This window comes from Squalius cephalus, assembly GCF_949319135.1.
Source record: "Squalius cephalus genome assembly, chromosome: 5".
Taxonomy (NCBI): Eukaryota; Metazoa; Chordata; class Actinopteri; order Cypriniformes; family Leuciscidae; genus Squalius; species Squalius cephalus.
Genome location: NC_137126.1, coordinates 24012382 through 24029365, shown reverse-complemented (window position 1 = coordinate 24029365; position 16984 = coordinate 24012382). Strand labels below are relative to the sequence as shown.

The 16984-nt window shown below is 35.8% G+C and overlaps 1 protein-coding gene and 1 long non-coding RNA gene across 2 annotated transcripts; both read left to right on the top strand.

Moving 5' to 3' along the window:
- The first annotated feature begins 639 nt into the window (after positions 1-639).
- Positions 640-13575, top strand: tars1 (threonyl-tRNA synthetase 1). Its single transcript, XM_079870666.1, has 19 exons — positions 640-836; positions 1149-1214; positions 1630-1820; positions 2486-2609; positions 3223-3344; positions 3986-4103; positions 4201-4265; positions 4790-4868; positions 5004-5150; positions 6435-6533; positions 6829-6995; positions 7164-7326; positions 8982-9119; positions 9836-9913; positions 10004-10104; positions 10312-10416; positions 10509-10581; positions 10688-10802; positions 13077-13575. Exons 1-19 carry the CDS (start codon positions 780-782, stop codon positions 13223-13225), a joined length of 2157 nt encoding a protein of 718 aa, XP_079726792.1. The 5' UTR covers positions 640-779; the 3' UTR covers positions 13226-13575.
- A 111-nt stretch (positions 13576-13686) lies between these two features.
- On the top strand, positions 13687-16222 carry LOC307159606. Its single transcript, XR_013821418.1, has 3 exons — positions 13687-14077; positions 14689-14753; positions 15227-16222. It is a non-coding gene; the product is annotated as an uncharacterized lncRNA (long non-coding RNA).
- The last annotated feature ends 762 nt before the right edge of the window (positions 16223-16984 follow it).

Sequence of the window (16984 nt, the reverse complement as noted above, 5' to 3'; positions counted from 1 at the left end):
CCATTTCTGACTAATTGAAACTCTTCAATTTCTGCATAAGAAACAACATTTGAGTTGCTTTTCTAGAAAATAATGACCCCTCTTCAGTTCCACAAACACCTCTGCTCCCCATTTGATAGCTTTATAATGTCCAGTCCACAAGGACTTTCAGTTCAAGAGCCTTGCCTTGCCTATGAAACAATATGCTGTTAGAGAGAAGGGTAAGTTAAATAATTTGTAATACCCAGCAGGTATGCTATAAATACCCGATGTAAATAAATGCCTTTTGTATAAGTAGCCTCTAAGGTGCTGTTTGTATGCTAAACAATTATGTTGTTATTATTAATAGGTGCGCTTCCTATTTCTGACCACTAGGTACCACTAGAGTGCATTGCTTATTGTGTTTGAGAGGAAACCCATATTTATTGCTAAAGCGTTTTTGCTGCAGAAAGCTTCGTGTTGTTATTATTACTCTGATTCAAATTACGTATTATATAATAAGTAGCAATCAAATGGCAGAAGTCAGGCTGCCTTACCATTTGAAGGGTGCCGTTCGCGTTGCATCATCTTACTGCGCCAGAACTGGAATGTTCTGTCTGATGATTGGTTTATACTCACGTCAATCACAGTGAGTCACCAATCACGGACAACATCCCAAATGTATCATAATGTTGCATCAGCATTGGCTTCCTTGTAATATCCGGGAAACGTGTATGCCGGTGTCTCGAATAAGCACTGTACTAAACTGCAAACTGTTGGTTCGTGTTACTTGTTCGTGCTTGTGATATTTTCGTCTAATTATGGCGGATGAGAGCGTGGCCGAGCAGATGAAGGATCTGAAAATGGACGAGAAGAAGGTATCAGATATACATGCAGTTAGCTGACTAGCTAGTGAAGTCCTCTGTCTGAGGCAGTCACTGCATGCTGCTGTCGAAACTCAGAATCCCTTAGTTTTATTGGTTTAAGGTGCAAGTTTCTCTCGTTATTTGTTTGACTGCTGTGTAATATAGATAATTTAATATGATATTTAAATGTCTGCAGTCATGTATGGTTTCTGTATCACTTTACAGTGGGTGGAGTGACACGTTTGAACTTTTTTTTTTGTTGACATGAACAACTAATTGACAGATGACAGTAACAACCAATGAACGTCACACCCTTTTTTTCAGAATAGCAAAGATGGAGGTAAGAAGAAAAACAAGAATCCTGTTGGAGATACAGGTGGCAAGGCTGAGGTTAGTGCTTCTATTATTGGATTATAATACTTGCATATTCTCATTACAACACTGGTGGAGTGTAGTATCCCTAAAATTAGAACAGAGTACCCCTGACCTCTGCCAGCATCATTCCAGTTGTTCCAGAATGGACTCTAATTACCTTTATAATTTAATACATGTATTAAAAAGCATATGACATGTATTGCAATGCATACATTATGTATCTAGAAAATATTTGGCATATGTGCATTTAAATATGTAGGCTACCTAGCCAGAGGAAGATGTTCTTGGTTTGCGTCATAATTTCAAACACAATACTTTTCCTGTAATGTTAAATGGTGCTATGGTTTATTATTTATGATGCATGCACTGTGAAGGGCTCTTGAAACAATGGACAGAGTTTGTGTAATGAGTTTGTCTCTCTCATCTATAGTTGAGTCCTCTACCACAGTACATCGAGGGGCGTCTGTCTATATATAACAAGCTGAAGGCAGAACACGATGCCCTGCTGGCTGAGAAAGCAGCAAAAGACAGCAAGCCCATCAAGATCATGCTGCCCGATGGAAAATTAATAGATGGGGAGTCCTGGAAGACCACACCGTACCAGGTTGCCTGTGGCATCAGGTTAGTAACTAAACTAAACGTCAACGAGGCAAGCATTTTCAGCCCTAATGTTGTCAATCTGTTTGAAACAATGACACAGTTAGCAATGGCACTTGTAAACGATTTGCTAACTTGACTAATATAGACAACTTATAAACACTGCAGGCTTCATGATGCATCAAAACAATTCCCTGTTTGTTTGAGCAAATCAGAATAGCAATATTGACTATAATGTTGCAATAATATATTTTTAATAAAATTGACCATAATATAGCAATATTGACTAGCAATATTGATTTTGGGTTACATTTATGCAATTAGCAGACGCTGTTATCCAAAGCAACTTACAATAGAGGAACATAAGCAATTTGTCACAGTGCCACTGTCAACTATATTCATACTAGTGTACGATGCCAGGTTTATTAGTAAGCTAGACAGGAATCAATCTTGAGCAGAGGTGAAATGCAAAGAAGACTGCAACATGTCATATTGTGTTTGCGTTATATACAAATGTTTTTCTTTAAAAAAAAAAGAAGGCACATCTATTAAAATTGCTTGTTACACCTTAAACTTGTGGTTAGTCTCAATGAAAGGCAGTAAAAATTTTCTTAGTGAACTGCTTGATTGCATTGTGCTTCCAACTCTAATCACAAATGTTTAACATTATAATGTGTTTTTATTAACAGCCAAGGCCTTGCTGATAATACTGTGATCTCCAAAGTGAACAATGGGGTATGGGATCTGGACAGGCCCTTAGAGGAAGACTGCAGTCTAGTGTTTCTCAAATTTGATGATGAAGAAGCACAAGCAGTAAGTTTAGAGTGTTCTACAAGTTTGCATTTGCATTATTAATTTTAAAGAGGCCCTATTATGCTTTTTACATTTTCAACTTTCTTTAGTGTTTCTTTACTTAAATTGTTCATTTATTTATCGCTCATAGTTCCCGCATACACAAAAAAAGGGGAGGGGGGTGTGGTGTATGAGTCCTGGTTAAGTTAAGTGTTGAAAATTGCAGTTACGAGATTCATTCAAAGCGGTTGACCACTCATAATACACTGGTCTGACCAATCAGAGAAAATTGCTTTTCGGAAGGAGGGGCTTCATGGAAATAACAACTAAAAGGAGCGTTCCTGACAGACTGGGACGAGAGGTGCTGCAACAATGTTAAATATGTAAAAAAAAAAACGTTTTGATCTTTGAACATTCAAGCATGAAAATCTATTCCAGTAGAATCAAGACTTTGTTAGCGCATAATAGGTCCTCTTTAATGAATACTTGTCTGCAGTAGCAGTGACCACCAGTAGCAGTGACCAAAATATTTTATTATTATTTTTTTAATAATAAAATATTATTATAAATATTTTATATAATAGGTGATTGAAAGAGTGCATATTATTTCAGAAAACATACTTGTTCTTTTTAGGTTTATTGGCACTCCAGTGCCCACATAATGGGAGAGGCCATGGAGAGAGTCTATGGAGGCTGCCTTTGTTACGGACCACCTATTGAGAATGGCTTTTACTATGATATGTTTCTTGAAACTGAGTGAGTCAAACATGTTCTCTCTTGTTTTTTCTTTAGATTTTCTTTATTAGAATAATTTCAGAAGTAGTATTACGGAGTAGACTGCAAGTGTCGAATGGCAATATGCCTCATGATTGTGCTCATAAATGCTAATGCAAGTCATTGTTATGTCCATTCACTATCTATTATTTAGAACTGCCAGTCAGAGTTTAAAAGTCACATTAATTCATCTGTGGTTTAGAAATTATGCCAGGCAGCTGTTCAAGAAATAAAAAATTGTTGTCCTTTTTTAAAAATTCCTTTCAACAATTACTTGACCTTTTGTTTGACCAGGATAATAAATGCAGTAATTTACTTGTTGGAAGTCAATTTATGCAAATGTTATTCATTTTGATAATATCACCGTCAAGCTCTGCCTTGTTTGCTAGTGTGGCTCTGTCAGGTCCAGAACAGGTAGTTTTCTGAAAAAGCATTGCTTTGTCATAATAGATGTCTGCTGGTAGAAAAAGTTTCTTTGGTTGGTGACATCTGTGAGATGTTTGCTTATTCTTTGCATTCTTTTTATTTTATTTAAGAAGGGCTTAAGTTTTGTAATGAAACCTGGGCACCTTTGTGTACTTTACTTTATCTATCCTCTCCCTTCCTCGTCTGTCGGTTTTCAGAGGTGTATCGAGTAATGATTTCCCCTTTTTGGAGAACTTATGTAAGAAGATCATCAAAGAGAAGCAGCCCTTTGAGAGGCTGGAGGTAAAGAAGGAGACTCTGTTGGAGATGTTTAAGGTAGGTACTTCCTTTCTAAAAGAGAGAATGAATAAACCCATAACACCCTTAACATTGAAGTTCAGACTGGTGAAATCTGCCTCTCTTGTTCTTCTAGTACAACAAGTTCAAGTGCAGGATCCTGAATGAAAAAGTTACCACCCCAACAACTACAGTTTACAGGTCTGATTTTTGGTTGCAAAAGCGTATACTGCATATAAACGTATATTTTGTGCTTATCAATTTTTTCAAGTCTACTTGCATTGCTGTTTAAAAGTTGTGGTTTTTGAAAGAAATGAATACTTTAACTCAGCAAGGACACATTCAATTGATCAAAATGTCAGTAAAGACTTTTAGATCTGTTTCAAATAAATGCTGTTCTTTTGAACTTTCTATTCATCAAAAAAGAAAATGATCATGGTTTCCACAAAAAATATTTAGCAGCACAAATGTTTTCAACATCGATAATGGAAAAGTTTCTTGAGCAGCAAATCGGCATATTAGAATGATGTCTGAAGGATCACGTGACACTGCTGAAGAGTAATGGCTGCTGACAATTCCACTTTCATCACAGGAATAAATTAAAATATATTAAAATAGAAAATATTTCATTTAAATTGTAATAATATTTCACACTTTTGAATGGTAGTCTATGTATATTTATACCTTAGTTTATTTACACGTTCTTTTTGCTTCTGCTTTTGTAGGTGTGGGCCTTTGATTGATCTGTGCAGAGGGCCTCATGTAAGACATACAGGAAAGATCAAGGCCTTAAAGATCCACAAGGTGCAGAATTCAGTCCTTTTCTTAATCGTTTCGAGAACAGTCCTCTATGTCCTGTTGTCCTGATCTGTACATTGGGCATATTATCTTTACTGCGTTATGTATGATCCCAAATAACGTATATGATGCACATTACAGAACTCCTCTACATACTGGGAGGGCAAAGCTGAGATGGAGAGCCTGCAAAGGATCTATGGCATTTCTTTCCCTGATCCCAAGATGCTGAAAGAATGGGAGAAATTCCAGGAAGAAGCCAAGAACAGGGATCATCGCAAACTGGGACGGGTATGATTAGATCTATGAACAATGAAAATGTATATAAATACAGGATCAAAAAACCCGTCGCTCATATGAAACATGTTGTGGATTTTTAAAATAAACAGACGGAGGTACTGTCTACAGATAAGCCAAAAATATTTATGAAATATGCAGCACATCACAATTTATTTATTTTTATTCATGCCATGGCCACACAAAATGCTGCGTCAGTGGTAATCCCCTCCTATGGATTATGTAAATCATGCTTTACTTGGGTGACATGAATTAAATATACTAATGGTGCACAGTACTGACTCATACAAAACTCTTAATCAAAAAGTCTTTCATACACTACAATTCAGATGTTTAGGGTTGGTAGGATTTTTTTAAAATGTTTTAGAAATAATGCTTTTAAGACCAAGGCTGCATTTATTTGATCAAACACGCAGTAAAACCAATAATATCATGAATTAGATTTTTTGTATTTAAAAATAACTATTTTTTAAATGTTATTTGTGATGGCAGAGCCGAGTTTTCAGCAACACATTATCCTTCAGAAATCATTCTAATATGCTGATTTGCTGCTCAAGAAACATTTCTTATTATTATTATTATTATTATTATTATTATTATCAATGATGAAAACAGTTTCAGGATTCTTCGATGAATAGAAAGTTCAAAAGAACAGCATTTATTGGAAATGGAAATCTTGTGTAAGATTATAAACGCTTTTACCGTCCCTTTTGATCAATTTAATGCATCCTTTAAATTGACCCCAATAGTTGTGTACTTAAATCATAAATCCAGCAGTAACATATATGCTCATCCTTACTGCAAGTGAATAATATAAAGAGATGTCAGCAGTGGGCAAGTTAAAATAAAAAAGCTCTGTTGGTGGACAAAACTGCTCACTATGGAGGACATGTGGAGGCCTCTGTGTTCTAATGACTTGTGCAGAAAGTTGCCCCTCATTTGATATGTATGGAGTCTTGCTGGGGTGACTAAAGACTGGTCTGATAGGTGGGCTGTGTGGGGACCGGGGACTGTGCCCATAAAGAAGGCAGATGTCTGTCTCCTTAATGTGCCATCTGTTCATGGGCATGCTGATGGGTGCACAGGGAACACTTTGTCACAACAAAAGCTAGAGCGTAATCAGCCATTTGTCCTATTTTTTGTCTCTTTTGCTCGTTTGAACTTCTCTTGTTCTTTTCCCATGTATCCTCCTGTAATCTGTATTAGATTTCTGACCTGTGCCATAATTGTTTTTCTCACCTTTAATGTTTACACACTCTCTCGCTTTTGTCTTTCCAGGAGCAAGACTTGTTTTTCTTCCACGACCTGAGCCCGGGTAGCTGTTTCTTTCTCCCTAAAGGAGCCTACATCTATAATACGCTGATCGAGTTTATTAGGGTGAGTTTCCCCCATTTCCAATTCATAGTTTATTCTGTTACTACAGAGCTGATATCAACCATTAAAAAAATTACAATAGCCAACAGAACAAGGGTGTGAGGTGGAGCCGGGTTTGCAGAGGTCTATTAGGATATGCTAAATTGCATTTTATGGATGTCATGGTTCAGTAGACCATGTAATGGATAGGTTGGTCCACTTCAAGGACCCCATTAATGATTGTGGGCAAACCACTTGAATATTTATGTATTTTTTCATGGACCGTTTTTGTTGTACTGTGGTATATTTTATCGTGTAGAGTGAATACAGAAAGAGGGGATTCCAGGAAGTGGTCACTCCGAACATCTACAACAGCAAACTGTGGCAAACCTCAGGACACTGGCAGCACTACAGCGAAAACATGTTCTCTTTTGAGGTGGAGAAGGAGATCTTTGCTCTCAAGCCCATGAACTGCCCTGGACACTGGTACACAATCTTTCTATATTCACGAACGTTAAGCAACATTAAGTGTTTGTTAATCATAAAAGGCATTGTCAATATGACAGCACAGTATACCTGGATGCAAAAAGCTTAGCAAGGAAAATCTTTTTTGGGATGATTTTTCTTCATGTAAATGTTTTCCTTGTTTTCCAGTCTGATGTTTGACCACCGCCCGCGCTCATGGAGGGAGCTGCCCCTGCGTCTGGCTGACTTTGGGGTCTTGCATCGTAATGAGCTGTCTGGAGCTCTGAGTGGCCTGACAAGAGTCAGACGCTTCCAACAAGATGACGCTCACATCTTCTGCTCTATGGACCAGGCACGTTACATGAGCAATAATATCACATGAGAATGAGTGCGATATGTCTCTATGTCAGCATGGCTGGAGGAAATCACAGCCGTGTGATAGAGCCATATCGCATGGCTACAAGTGCGATATTGCTTTTATACAACAGTTCGTTGGCACAAGTGTGTAAGTGTATAACAAACGACAACAGAGTTTCTTTAAGAAACGTCTTTGTGTGGAACTACTTTCTTCCACCACAGATGCAAATCTCAAGTTGACAGTTTAACAGTTGAGCCCAAGCCTCCGTTACTAATTCTAAAATGAAATTTTAGAACTAGCAACAAAGGAACACTGAGTTACTTCATGGAAGCTAATTGTATTATGAGAGAGCGAGTGTATTACCTACATCTGATAGGCCTATAGCATTTATCCGTCATGTCAATCTTATATTCATTATAAAAAAACAGTTAGAATGTCCACTGAGGAAAGCTATATCTTTGTATTAGCGTCCTTTTAACAGTTATGGGGATTTCCCATGACTGCTCTAGTCAATGCATTTGTCGGTTGCATCTTATAAGGTGTTGTTTAAAGAAAAGATAATGTCCATTTTCTCAACCTTGTTTCAGTCCCTTTCTTTGCTTCTGACTCACTTATAAAGACAGTCTTTGTCGCCATCTATAGACATAATAATTGAAATCAATATCCTTAACAGCCCTTTCTCAATACCAAATATGGCATATTATTTATATAAAATAAAATTTTATTTATTGAACAATATTTAAATGAACAATTATAGCCATTTTAAAAGTATAAGAAGTTTGTACAACAGGAGATAAGCACAAGCAAACAATTCAGTAAAAAGCAGTGCTTTAGTTAGTACAGGATTTAAGTGAATTAAACATCTAAAGTTATGAAACTTAACCTTGCCCTTAGCCAAATCGATTTGTTTGGAACAAATAATAGATTAATAAGACCAAAGATCGCCAGATTGATATACCCAGAATGATTTAGATGTTTAACCACTATCTACATTAGACGGTAATTTCACGAAGGACTGGCCGAGACTCGTTCTCTGAGACTACATGAGCTCTGAACAGCTGCTGACGGCCTGGAGCTCACAACTCCGAAAAGGTCTAACAGGTGCTATGTTTGTATATAAATCGCATATTTGAGGTCTAAACAACTACATTCTACAACTCTTTCTACATACTGTGACACAATAGCAGTAGTATTTGTAATTATTATAGTGGGTTTGCTGCTCCGCCATTGACGCTTGCTGTGAGAAATGCAGCCATTATAGATTAGGCAGAAACAAGCAGACTGATACAAATTGTGAAACGGTTTCTGTGTGATAGTAGTAAAATATCGCATGGCTGGAAAAGGCTCTGAGCCAATCAGACTCAAGGACTAACAAGTATTTCCCAAACCTGGAGAAGTCATTGAAATGAATAAGATCTTATATCCATAATTTCTATTGTGAATATAAATGTATCTGGTTATGCTCTTTTTATCTCTGTAGAATTATTTTATTATTTTTAGTATGCCATGGAAAAGTATTGGTCTGAAGGTCTGGGAGCCCTGCATTTTTCAGTGTTAAACGACTGTTGAGTTCATGAGCACATTATTACTTTGTTCTTTTGAAGGTCATTTTTCTCCTTATCTTACCTTCTTACTTTTACTCCTATTAGATTGAGTCTGAGATAAAGGGTTGTCTCAACTTCCTACGTACGGTTTATGAGGTGTTTGGCTTCACCTTCAAATTGAACCTTTCTACCAGGCCAGAGAAGTTCCTAGGAGAACCTGAAGTGTGGGACCAGGCTGAAAAGGTAGAATTTGAACCATAAACTCAAAAAGAAAACGGTGTGCATGAAATCAAACCAATTTGCATACACTATTGTTCAAAAGTTTAGGGTTGGTAAGATTTTTGTAATGTTTTTGAAAGAAAACACCAAGGCTGCATTTATTTGATCAGAAATCAGTAAAAAACGTAAAATTGTGAAATATTATTACAATTTAAATAACTGTTTTCTGATTTAATATTTACTATTTTTTTTCCTGTGATGGCAAAGCAGAATTTTCAGCATCATTACTCGTCTTCATTGTCACATGATCCTTCAGAAATCATTCTAATATTGACATGGCTCAAGAAATTATTTGTTATTATTATCAATTTTGAAAACCGTTGTGTTGCTTAATATTTTTATGAAAATAGAAATAGTTTTTTTGATGAATAGAAAGTTCAAAACAGCATTTATTTGAAAAAAAAAAAAAATCTTTTGAAACATTATGCATTTACTGTCACATTTAATTCATCTTTACTGAATAAAATTATTCATTTCTTCGGAAAAGAAAATCCTACCGACGCCATACTTTTGAACCATGGTGTACATAATATAAGGTGTAATTTTACAACTGTCATAACATCTCAATCAATTTTTAATATTTTTTAGTGTTTAATACAGTTAATCTCTTATGATTTGCATGATGAATTGTGCATATCTCTTCCAGTTTGAATTCATTAAGCCCTTGTTAATTGTTTTAGCAACTGGAGAACAGCCTGAATGACTTTGGAGAGAAATGGGTTCTGAATCCTGGTGATGGAGCTTTCTACGGACCAAAGGTACACACGGATAATGAAAGCAAAATATGTGAACGCTTATAAAATGACTTTACACTCAACTCAAGTATTTTGTGTTTTTCTGTCACTCAGATTGATATTCAGATAAAGGATGCCATCGGCAGGTATCACCAATGTGCCACCATTCAGCTGGACTTCCAGTTGCCTATTCGTTTCAATCTCACTTTTGTAAGGTATGTTTACTCAAGAAAACATTACATCTCAGTCTGTATATAATAATAATAACAAGGAAAATCACTGTACAACAGTGATTTTTGTTTCCTGTACAACAGTGACATTTTGTGGTTGCATTTGTTTACTACACTCCTCCTGCATTTCACTTCATGGTCGTCAGCTGTCTAATTTGCTGATCCTGTAAACCAAATCTTGTCTGTCTTCAGCCATGATGGTGATGACAAGAAGAGACCTGTAATCATCCACAGAGCAATCCTAGGCTCAGTGGAACGCATGATCGCCATCCTGACTGAAAACTATGGAGGAAAATGGTACAGTTAAGGAAGAGACTCTCTAACATGATAAAGTTTAGTCTCACACCATTTGTGCTTAAAACAAATTCTCCTGCTTTGGTGTCCCACAGGCCACTGTGGCTGTCCCCACATCAGGTGATGGTGGTGCCCGTAGGACCTACTTGTGATGAGTACGCCCAGAGAGTAAGTTCTGTTCGAAATTTATGATGCAATAATATCTGTTATCTCTGATTCCAGCGTAAACTACCAGGTCATAATTAGAATTTTAAAAAGCCCTTGTTAATCTCAGGTACAACAGGAGTTCCACAAGGGAGGGTTGATGACGGATGTGGACCTGGACCCAGGCTGCACACTGAACAAGAAGATCAGAAATGCACAGTTAGCTCAGTACAATTTCATTTTAGGTAAGTGATCCAACATAACCTTAACATACGAAAATGGTTTTATAGTTGGTGCCAAAATAAAGGTCGCTATGTATAAATGCCCTTGTGTTTCATAAACAAACAAAAAACACAAGCAAACCATGACTGATTCTCAGTCATTTAAAGTGCACCTCTTATGCTTTTGTGGCTATTACCTTTTGGGAAGTGTATAATATAACAGTTTGTGAATGTAAATAGTCTGTAAAGTTTCAAAGTGCACAACAAATGGAGTTACTGACTCCCAAAAGAAAAAAAAAAAAAGATTTTGAACTGTTCAAGTAATTCCAGTATTACTTTCTGCATGAACCTACATAGGTTTTTGACCTATTTGGATAATGCCTGTCTAGGTCTACATTAAGTGCGGCAGGGATGACATATTTTCGAACCCAGAAGTTTGCATCACCCTGGTCCCATCGACAAAAACCCAATATGATTTTTCCATTGGATTATTGCAGAAAATAAGGTCACAAATGAACACATTCTCCATGTATTTTGGAGCTTAAATTCAATTGACAGAAGTCAAGAGCTAAATGTAGGCTACAGACGAACTACACCATCATCACTAAGCTTCTGACAACAGTCTTTGTTTAAAAACATTTTTCCTGAAAATTCGAGTTATAATAGTTTGCAAGAGCACAATTCTAAATGAGTTTACCTGCAGTGTTGCTGTGTTATTAACTCTCACGATCGGCGTGGAAAAGCTCAAAGGAAGTGCAATTTTTCAGTTTACCAGCTGGGAAACAACACAGTGGTGAAAGTGAAAGTAAAACTCAATGAAAATAATCAACATAACCAAAATGTGGCTTTATTATTTGCATTTTATATATTTATTATTATAACAAATTATAATAATTCTGAACATAATTTTGATGATTATAATTATAATAATTATATATCATAATTTCTTAACCACTTGCGTTCACGTGATAAATAATGTATAAAAATATTATTTATCTATTGTATAAATATAATGTGTGTCTGGAAATGTTACCTGGTATCGCTCATTGTGATCACTCTCCGTGTTCATACAATAGCGCTCTTTGGTTATTGTTCAGCTTCTCTCAGTAAAAGGAATCTTATACTTGTTCCATTTAAGTCCAGTAAAAAAATTTTGTAGGCTATAGCACTTTCACAATAAATCATTTCACAGCTGCATTACAGAGGGCCACACTGTTGTTAACCATTAATGCTTTAACATTAAGAAATTAGGGGTGATATTATGATATACAGGCATGTTGATTGAATAAATGATCCACTGGCTGAGATCAAGCTGTATTGTATTTATTATTTGATATAGCAGATATATCAGTTCTCTTTTGCAGTTTATTCTTTAATAGCTAAAAAGTGGCAATCAATTTGGCCTTGTGTGTGATCCGATAGAAGGCGGCCGTATGATTTCTATGAGTGTATATCTGATGGATATGTGCAGTGTCTTGGCCGCACAAATGTTCTTAAAAGATTCAAATATTCGTCCGTTTATTCTAAGTGAGTGCAAGCAGTTCTTAAAAAGTATTAATGTAAATGTAGTTGTTTTATTTTCTTTTGATTTGTATGTTATCATTGTACGCTCCTGAGTGTCCTAAAACATGGCCGCGACTACCCAGAATGCAATGCAGAATTCCCAGACTATAGATTAAAGCGCGAGCACCAAAAGAGCACTGTTGCCTTCCGCCACTGATAACAGCGGGAATGAGCCTCTTATTTAACACAAACAAACAAATTGCTAATCAACTGGAGATTCTTTTATATTTGGTAGCTTACATCCGTGCCGAGAGATGTTTCAAAAAGTGGTGGGGACATGTCCCACCCTCAAATTACGCCTATGTCGATATGTCAAAAAGACCGTTTTTGCGGTATGCCATTGTTCGTATCACTGTGTATACAAGTCATTTCGGCCATTCCTGGTAGACCAATCAAAACAAACTGGGCCATCTGACCAATTAGAGCAGAGTTGGCTCTTGTAAAGGAGAGGTTTCAAGAAACCAACTCCTTCATTGAACCATTTCAGCGACGTTCATTTCAGAAAGTGTTAGGTTTTTTTTTTTTTACCTTGAGTGCATCTAAACCTATTGTAGGAGACCTTCTAATAAAAATTAGTAGCCTTAAAAATGGCATTAAAGGGGCACTTTAAATTAAAATTGCATTTCCATTTGTTTCCCTGATTTTTAATTGAGAAATGTGCAGGTATTTTTTACAGAATGTATTAATTTGTCATGAATTCACTGTGATTCTAACTTTCGGTTTATGCAATGACAGTGGTGGGTGAGAAGGAGAAGAGCAGTGACACTGTGAACGTTAGGACTCGGGACAACAAGGTGCACGGAGAGAGGAGTCTGACGGACTGCATGGAGCGACTCAAGGAGCTGAAGGCCTCAAAAACCCGAAACGCAGAAGAGGAATTCTGAACTCCCTTAACCTTCTGCCAAACCTTCCTTAACATGCCATATGTTCAGATGCCACTGGGCAACAGTGTGCTGCTTTTCTGTATAGATGATCCATTACCTCTCAACTAATCTCTGTGGTTCAGGGGCTCTGTTTTAAATCACTGACAATATTTTAAATCAAATGAGTCAATTGTCCAAAAAGTCTGTAGATTTGATCTGTCAATACTTTTTCAAAATATTCTGGTAATGTTCATTCATCAGAGAGTCATTGTCCTTTGTTATAAGAAAGGGACCTTTCTATCAATATATGTAAATGGGTAAACTAGGGCTGAAATGTTGCAGATGAAATAAAACGGTATCTTTTCACTCTTTTATGTCTCACTTTTGCTGTAACGACTTAAATATATGTTGAAAGCTGCTGATAAATATTTCATCTATCATATTTAATAGTGAAACAAACAGAAAACGTCACTTTCACTTTCACTTGCAGATGATTTAGGGGAAATCGCGTGAGTGCAGATCGTTCATCTGACCGGATAATCACGAGTAGTAAACGGGTAGCAGATTTCATATATTTTTATTTTAGCACTTGATTCATTTCGAACATATTACAGTTTGTTTTCATTGCTATAGTGAAGGGATCGATTTCTTTCCCTCGCGTACGTCCTTCCGCAGCCGGCTGAGACAGCAGCTGATTTTTGTCTGCGGTTATGTTTACCCACAAATAGACTTCTTTTTTTGTCCCGTTCTCTCAAAAACAGTTCTGCTGTTTAACAGAGATGGTCAGACCTCATTAACGTTTAAAAGGAGGAAGGCGCTTTTAGCGAATTTTTATTTTATTTTTTGTTTGCGTTAAAGGATTTTCCTTAAAAGGTAAGTCAAAATCGCTTTTGTATGTATAGAAATAGAAATACATTTTATGTCAGGACATTAAGAGCCAGATGACACGTCGATTCTTTACTAAAATGTATAGCCTAGGCTACTTGTGTAAATCTGATATGAAGTCATTCGCAATGTAATCAGCCAGGCAATTTTAAAATGCAGATCTTATTTAAAGGTGAGAGTGCTTATAGGACACAATTATCAATCAAATGTTTAATTTGAGACGTTTATTTCTCCTTGCAAACTATTTTATTGCAAAGAAAAAAAAGCGAATAGGCTACTGTTTAATTTCACTTTCATTTTGATGTAGCCTACAGACATATTAGGCCTGCACACACAAACTAGTTAGCTTAAAAGATTGGCTTGTGATCTTTCTTTAAAAATAAATGACTCATGGTGTGATGTTTTGTTGTCTGATTCATACAAGCGGGCTTTTAAGCGTCTGCGTTTTGGGGCGCTAGCTCAATTTAGGCAAATTGGCTCATAAAGACCCTGACAGGCTGACGTCAAAGCATATCATATTATACATTTAATAGTTAAATGTCTAATTTCTTTTAACAACCTTATTTGTTTGCCATCTTTAATTAAGACATTATTTGCAGGTTTCAGTTCAGCAATGGAGTTTACAGATGAAGAGAAAATATGGCTGCAAAGAGTGTCTGCTGAAGTAAGTAGCCTATTGTTTTCTCCCTCATAATGTTTTGTTTTTGTTTTTAATACTATTACGACAGGGAACAGTAACTTGTCAAAGTATACATGCTTAATAACTTATATACATATATACATACAGTACTGTGCAAAAGTCTTAGGCATGTTAATATCTTCAAGTCAGTTATTTATATATTTTGCTCTAGTGTGTCAGTAGGAAATATCAGTTTACATTTCCAAACATTCTTTTTGCCATTAATTGTAATAATCCAGTGAGATTTCTGTATGCACAAGGAATCTGACAACATCCAGGATGATATTAACATGCCTAATGCATATTAACATGCCTAAGACTTTTGCACAGTACTGTATATAATAATCATAATGCTAATAATAAAAACATGCAGCTTTGTGCCATGTGGTGGCAGTGTAGAACTGTGTAAAATTATCAGTTTGAATGAACAGTTTCTCATGTCCTATCTCATTATTTAGATACCTGAAGGGAATGATCTCACTCCAAAGGAGAAGCAATTCTGCGAGAAAGCAAAGCCAGAGACTGAATTTCAGGCCCAGTTATTCCAGGTTATGGCCTCTATACGATTTGGACTGAATGATCCAACAGGCTCAACCATAGCATTGAAAAATCCTGTCCATCAGAGAAGCAGCGTCTCATCACAATGTGGATATCACCAGAAACAAAGAGGTTATTAAACTGAATATTCAGAATAAAATCATCAAAAATAAAATCATCTGCACATAATGGTGCTATGAAGTCAAGTAACATTAGCACTTTGTAATTGGTAACAAGAATACAGGATTTTTTTCTCAGCAAGATATGCTTATACCTCATTAATGATCTATTGGTGGGTGTCAGGTTTAGTTCATATACCATCCGAGAATGTGACAACATTATGTTTTATTGACCTCATTGTAAAAGCTTATGGAATGGTTTCTCAGTTGAGCACAGGATGTTTCGCTATATGCAAAGTAAAAGTTAAACTTTGAGAAAATGAGGCTATTGTTAGTTACACACACTGTGTTGTTTTGTTATTGTTGTTCTATTACATCATGAGAAACCATGTTTAAGAAAAAAATCATTTTTTTTTTTTTTTTTTTTTGATAAAATGATACTGGTGCTTTTTTTAATGTACACGCTAAAGCTTTTGAAATGCCGCTCTTTTTGTCCAGTGAAGTTCAGAAACTCAGTGTGCTTTGCTTTTATCATGCTTGCAGGGATGATAACATCTCTACCTCAATCTAATCTAAATACAACAACAAACAGTACAATACAGTATAGCCTACACCTATTTCCATTTACACTCATGTAGTCATTGCAGTAGGCCTACTGTTCATTTATATGATTTTTATCCATGGTACACAAAACTTATGAAATGTAATTTCCAAAATGTCTGTGCATTCTACTTCCATTTTTACCTAACCTTTTAAAACAATTTTAAAGTTTTTTTTTTTTTTTTTTTTTTTTTTATGAATAAAAAAATGAAAACGAATCATTGCAGTGTATATTTTATTTAGTAATCTGTTGATTCTCACAATTTCAATACTAATAGCTTTTTGTGTACAGGAAGTTAGGGTAAGTCTGGGTAAGATGACCAGTTTTGAGGTCAATTGATCTAATTTTGTGTCTGTGGAAAATAGTGCTCTATGAAGTTGAATTATCAAAGTTTTGGCACAGAAGGCCCCATGTGGCATGTTACTTGTGTTATTATTTTAAAAGTTAATCATTATTGTAATTAATAGGGTTATTATTCAGTATTTCCATGAGTTAAACGTACATTTCAGACATCTTTGCTTTCATTAAAAGCTAGGTTAATTGAGTGAAATCATTGAATTTGCAATCATAGTGAAGCTATGCACATATCTTTAATTAAAATATGGGCAATTAAATAAATATTGATATGCCTATATAAGTCACAGAATATTTTTAACTTTCAGATGAATCGCTTTTACTGGGATTCTGCTTTGTCTGCCATAGTTTTTTTTCATAAATTCAACTTTACATTTAAGACACTTTAAAATATATACAAAATATTTAAAAATAATTTATACATTCTTTTAACGTTTAGCCGGGGGGCGTCTTTCCCCAGGTAGGGGGACAACTTACTCCAGTAGTGGGGTAAGATGGTGTCTCTGAATAATTTGACATTTTACAACTAAATTAGCAAATGTTTCTATTTATTTCCTTTCCTTATTTTATCTAAATATGAAACAATTTAAAAGTAAAGGCACATC

Coding starts and splice junctions, on each gene's coding strand:
- tars1 (XM_079870666.1), top strand. CDS start 780: ATGGCGGATGAGAGCGTGGCCGAGCAGATGAAGGATCTGAAAATGGAC. Junction 2,610..3,222: donor ATGATGAAGAAGCACAAGCA/GTAAGTTTAGAG, acceptor TGTTCTTTTTAG/GTTTATTGGCACTCCAGTGC. Junction 5,151..6,434: donor ATCATCGCAAACTGGGACGG/GTATGATTAGAT, acceptor TTGTCTTTCCAG/GAGCAAGACTTGTTTTTCTT.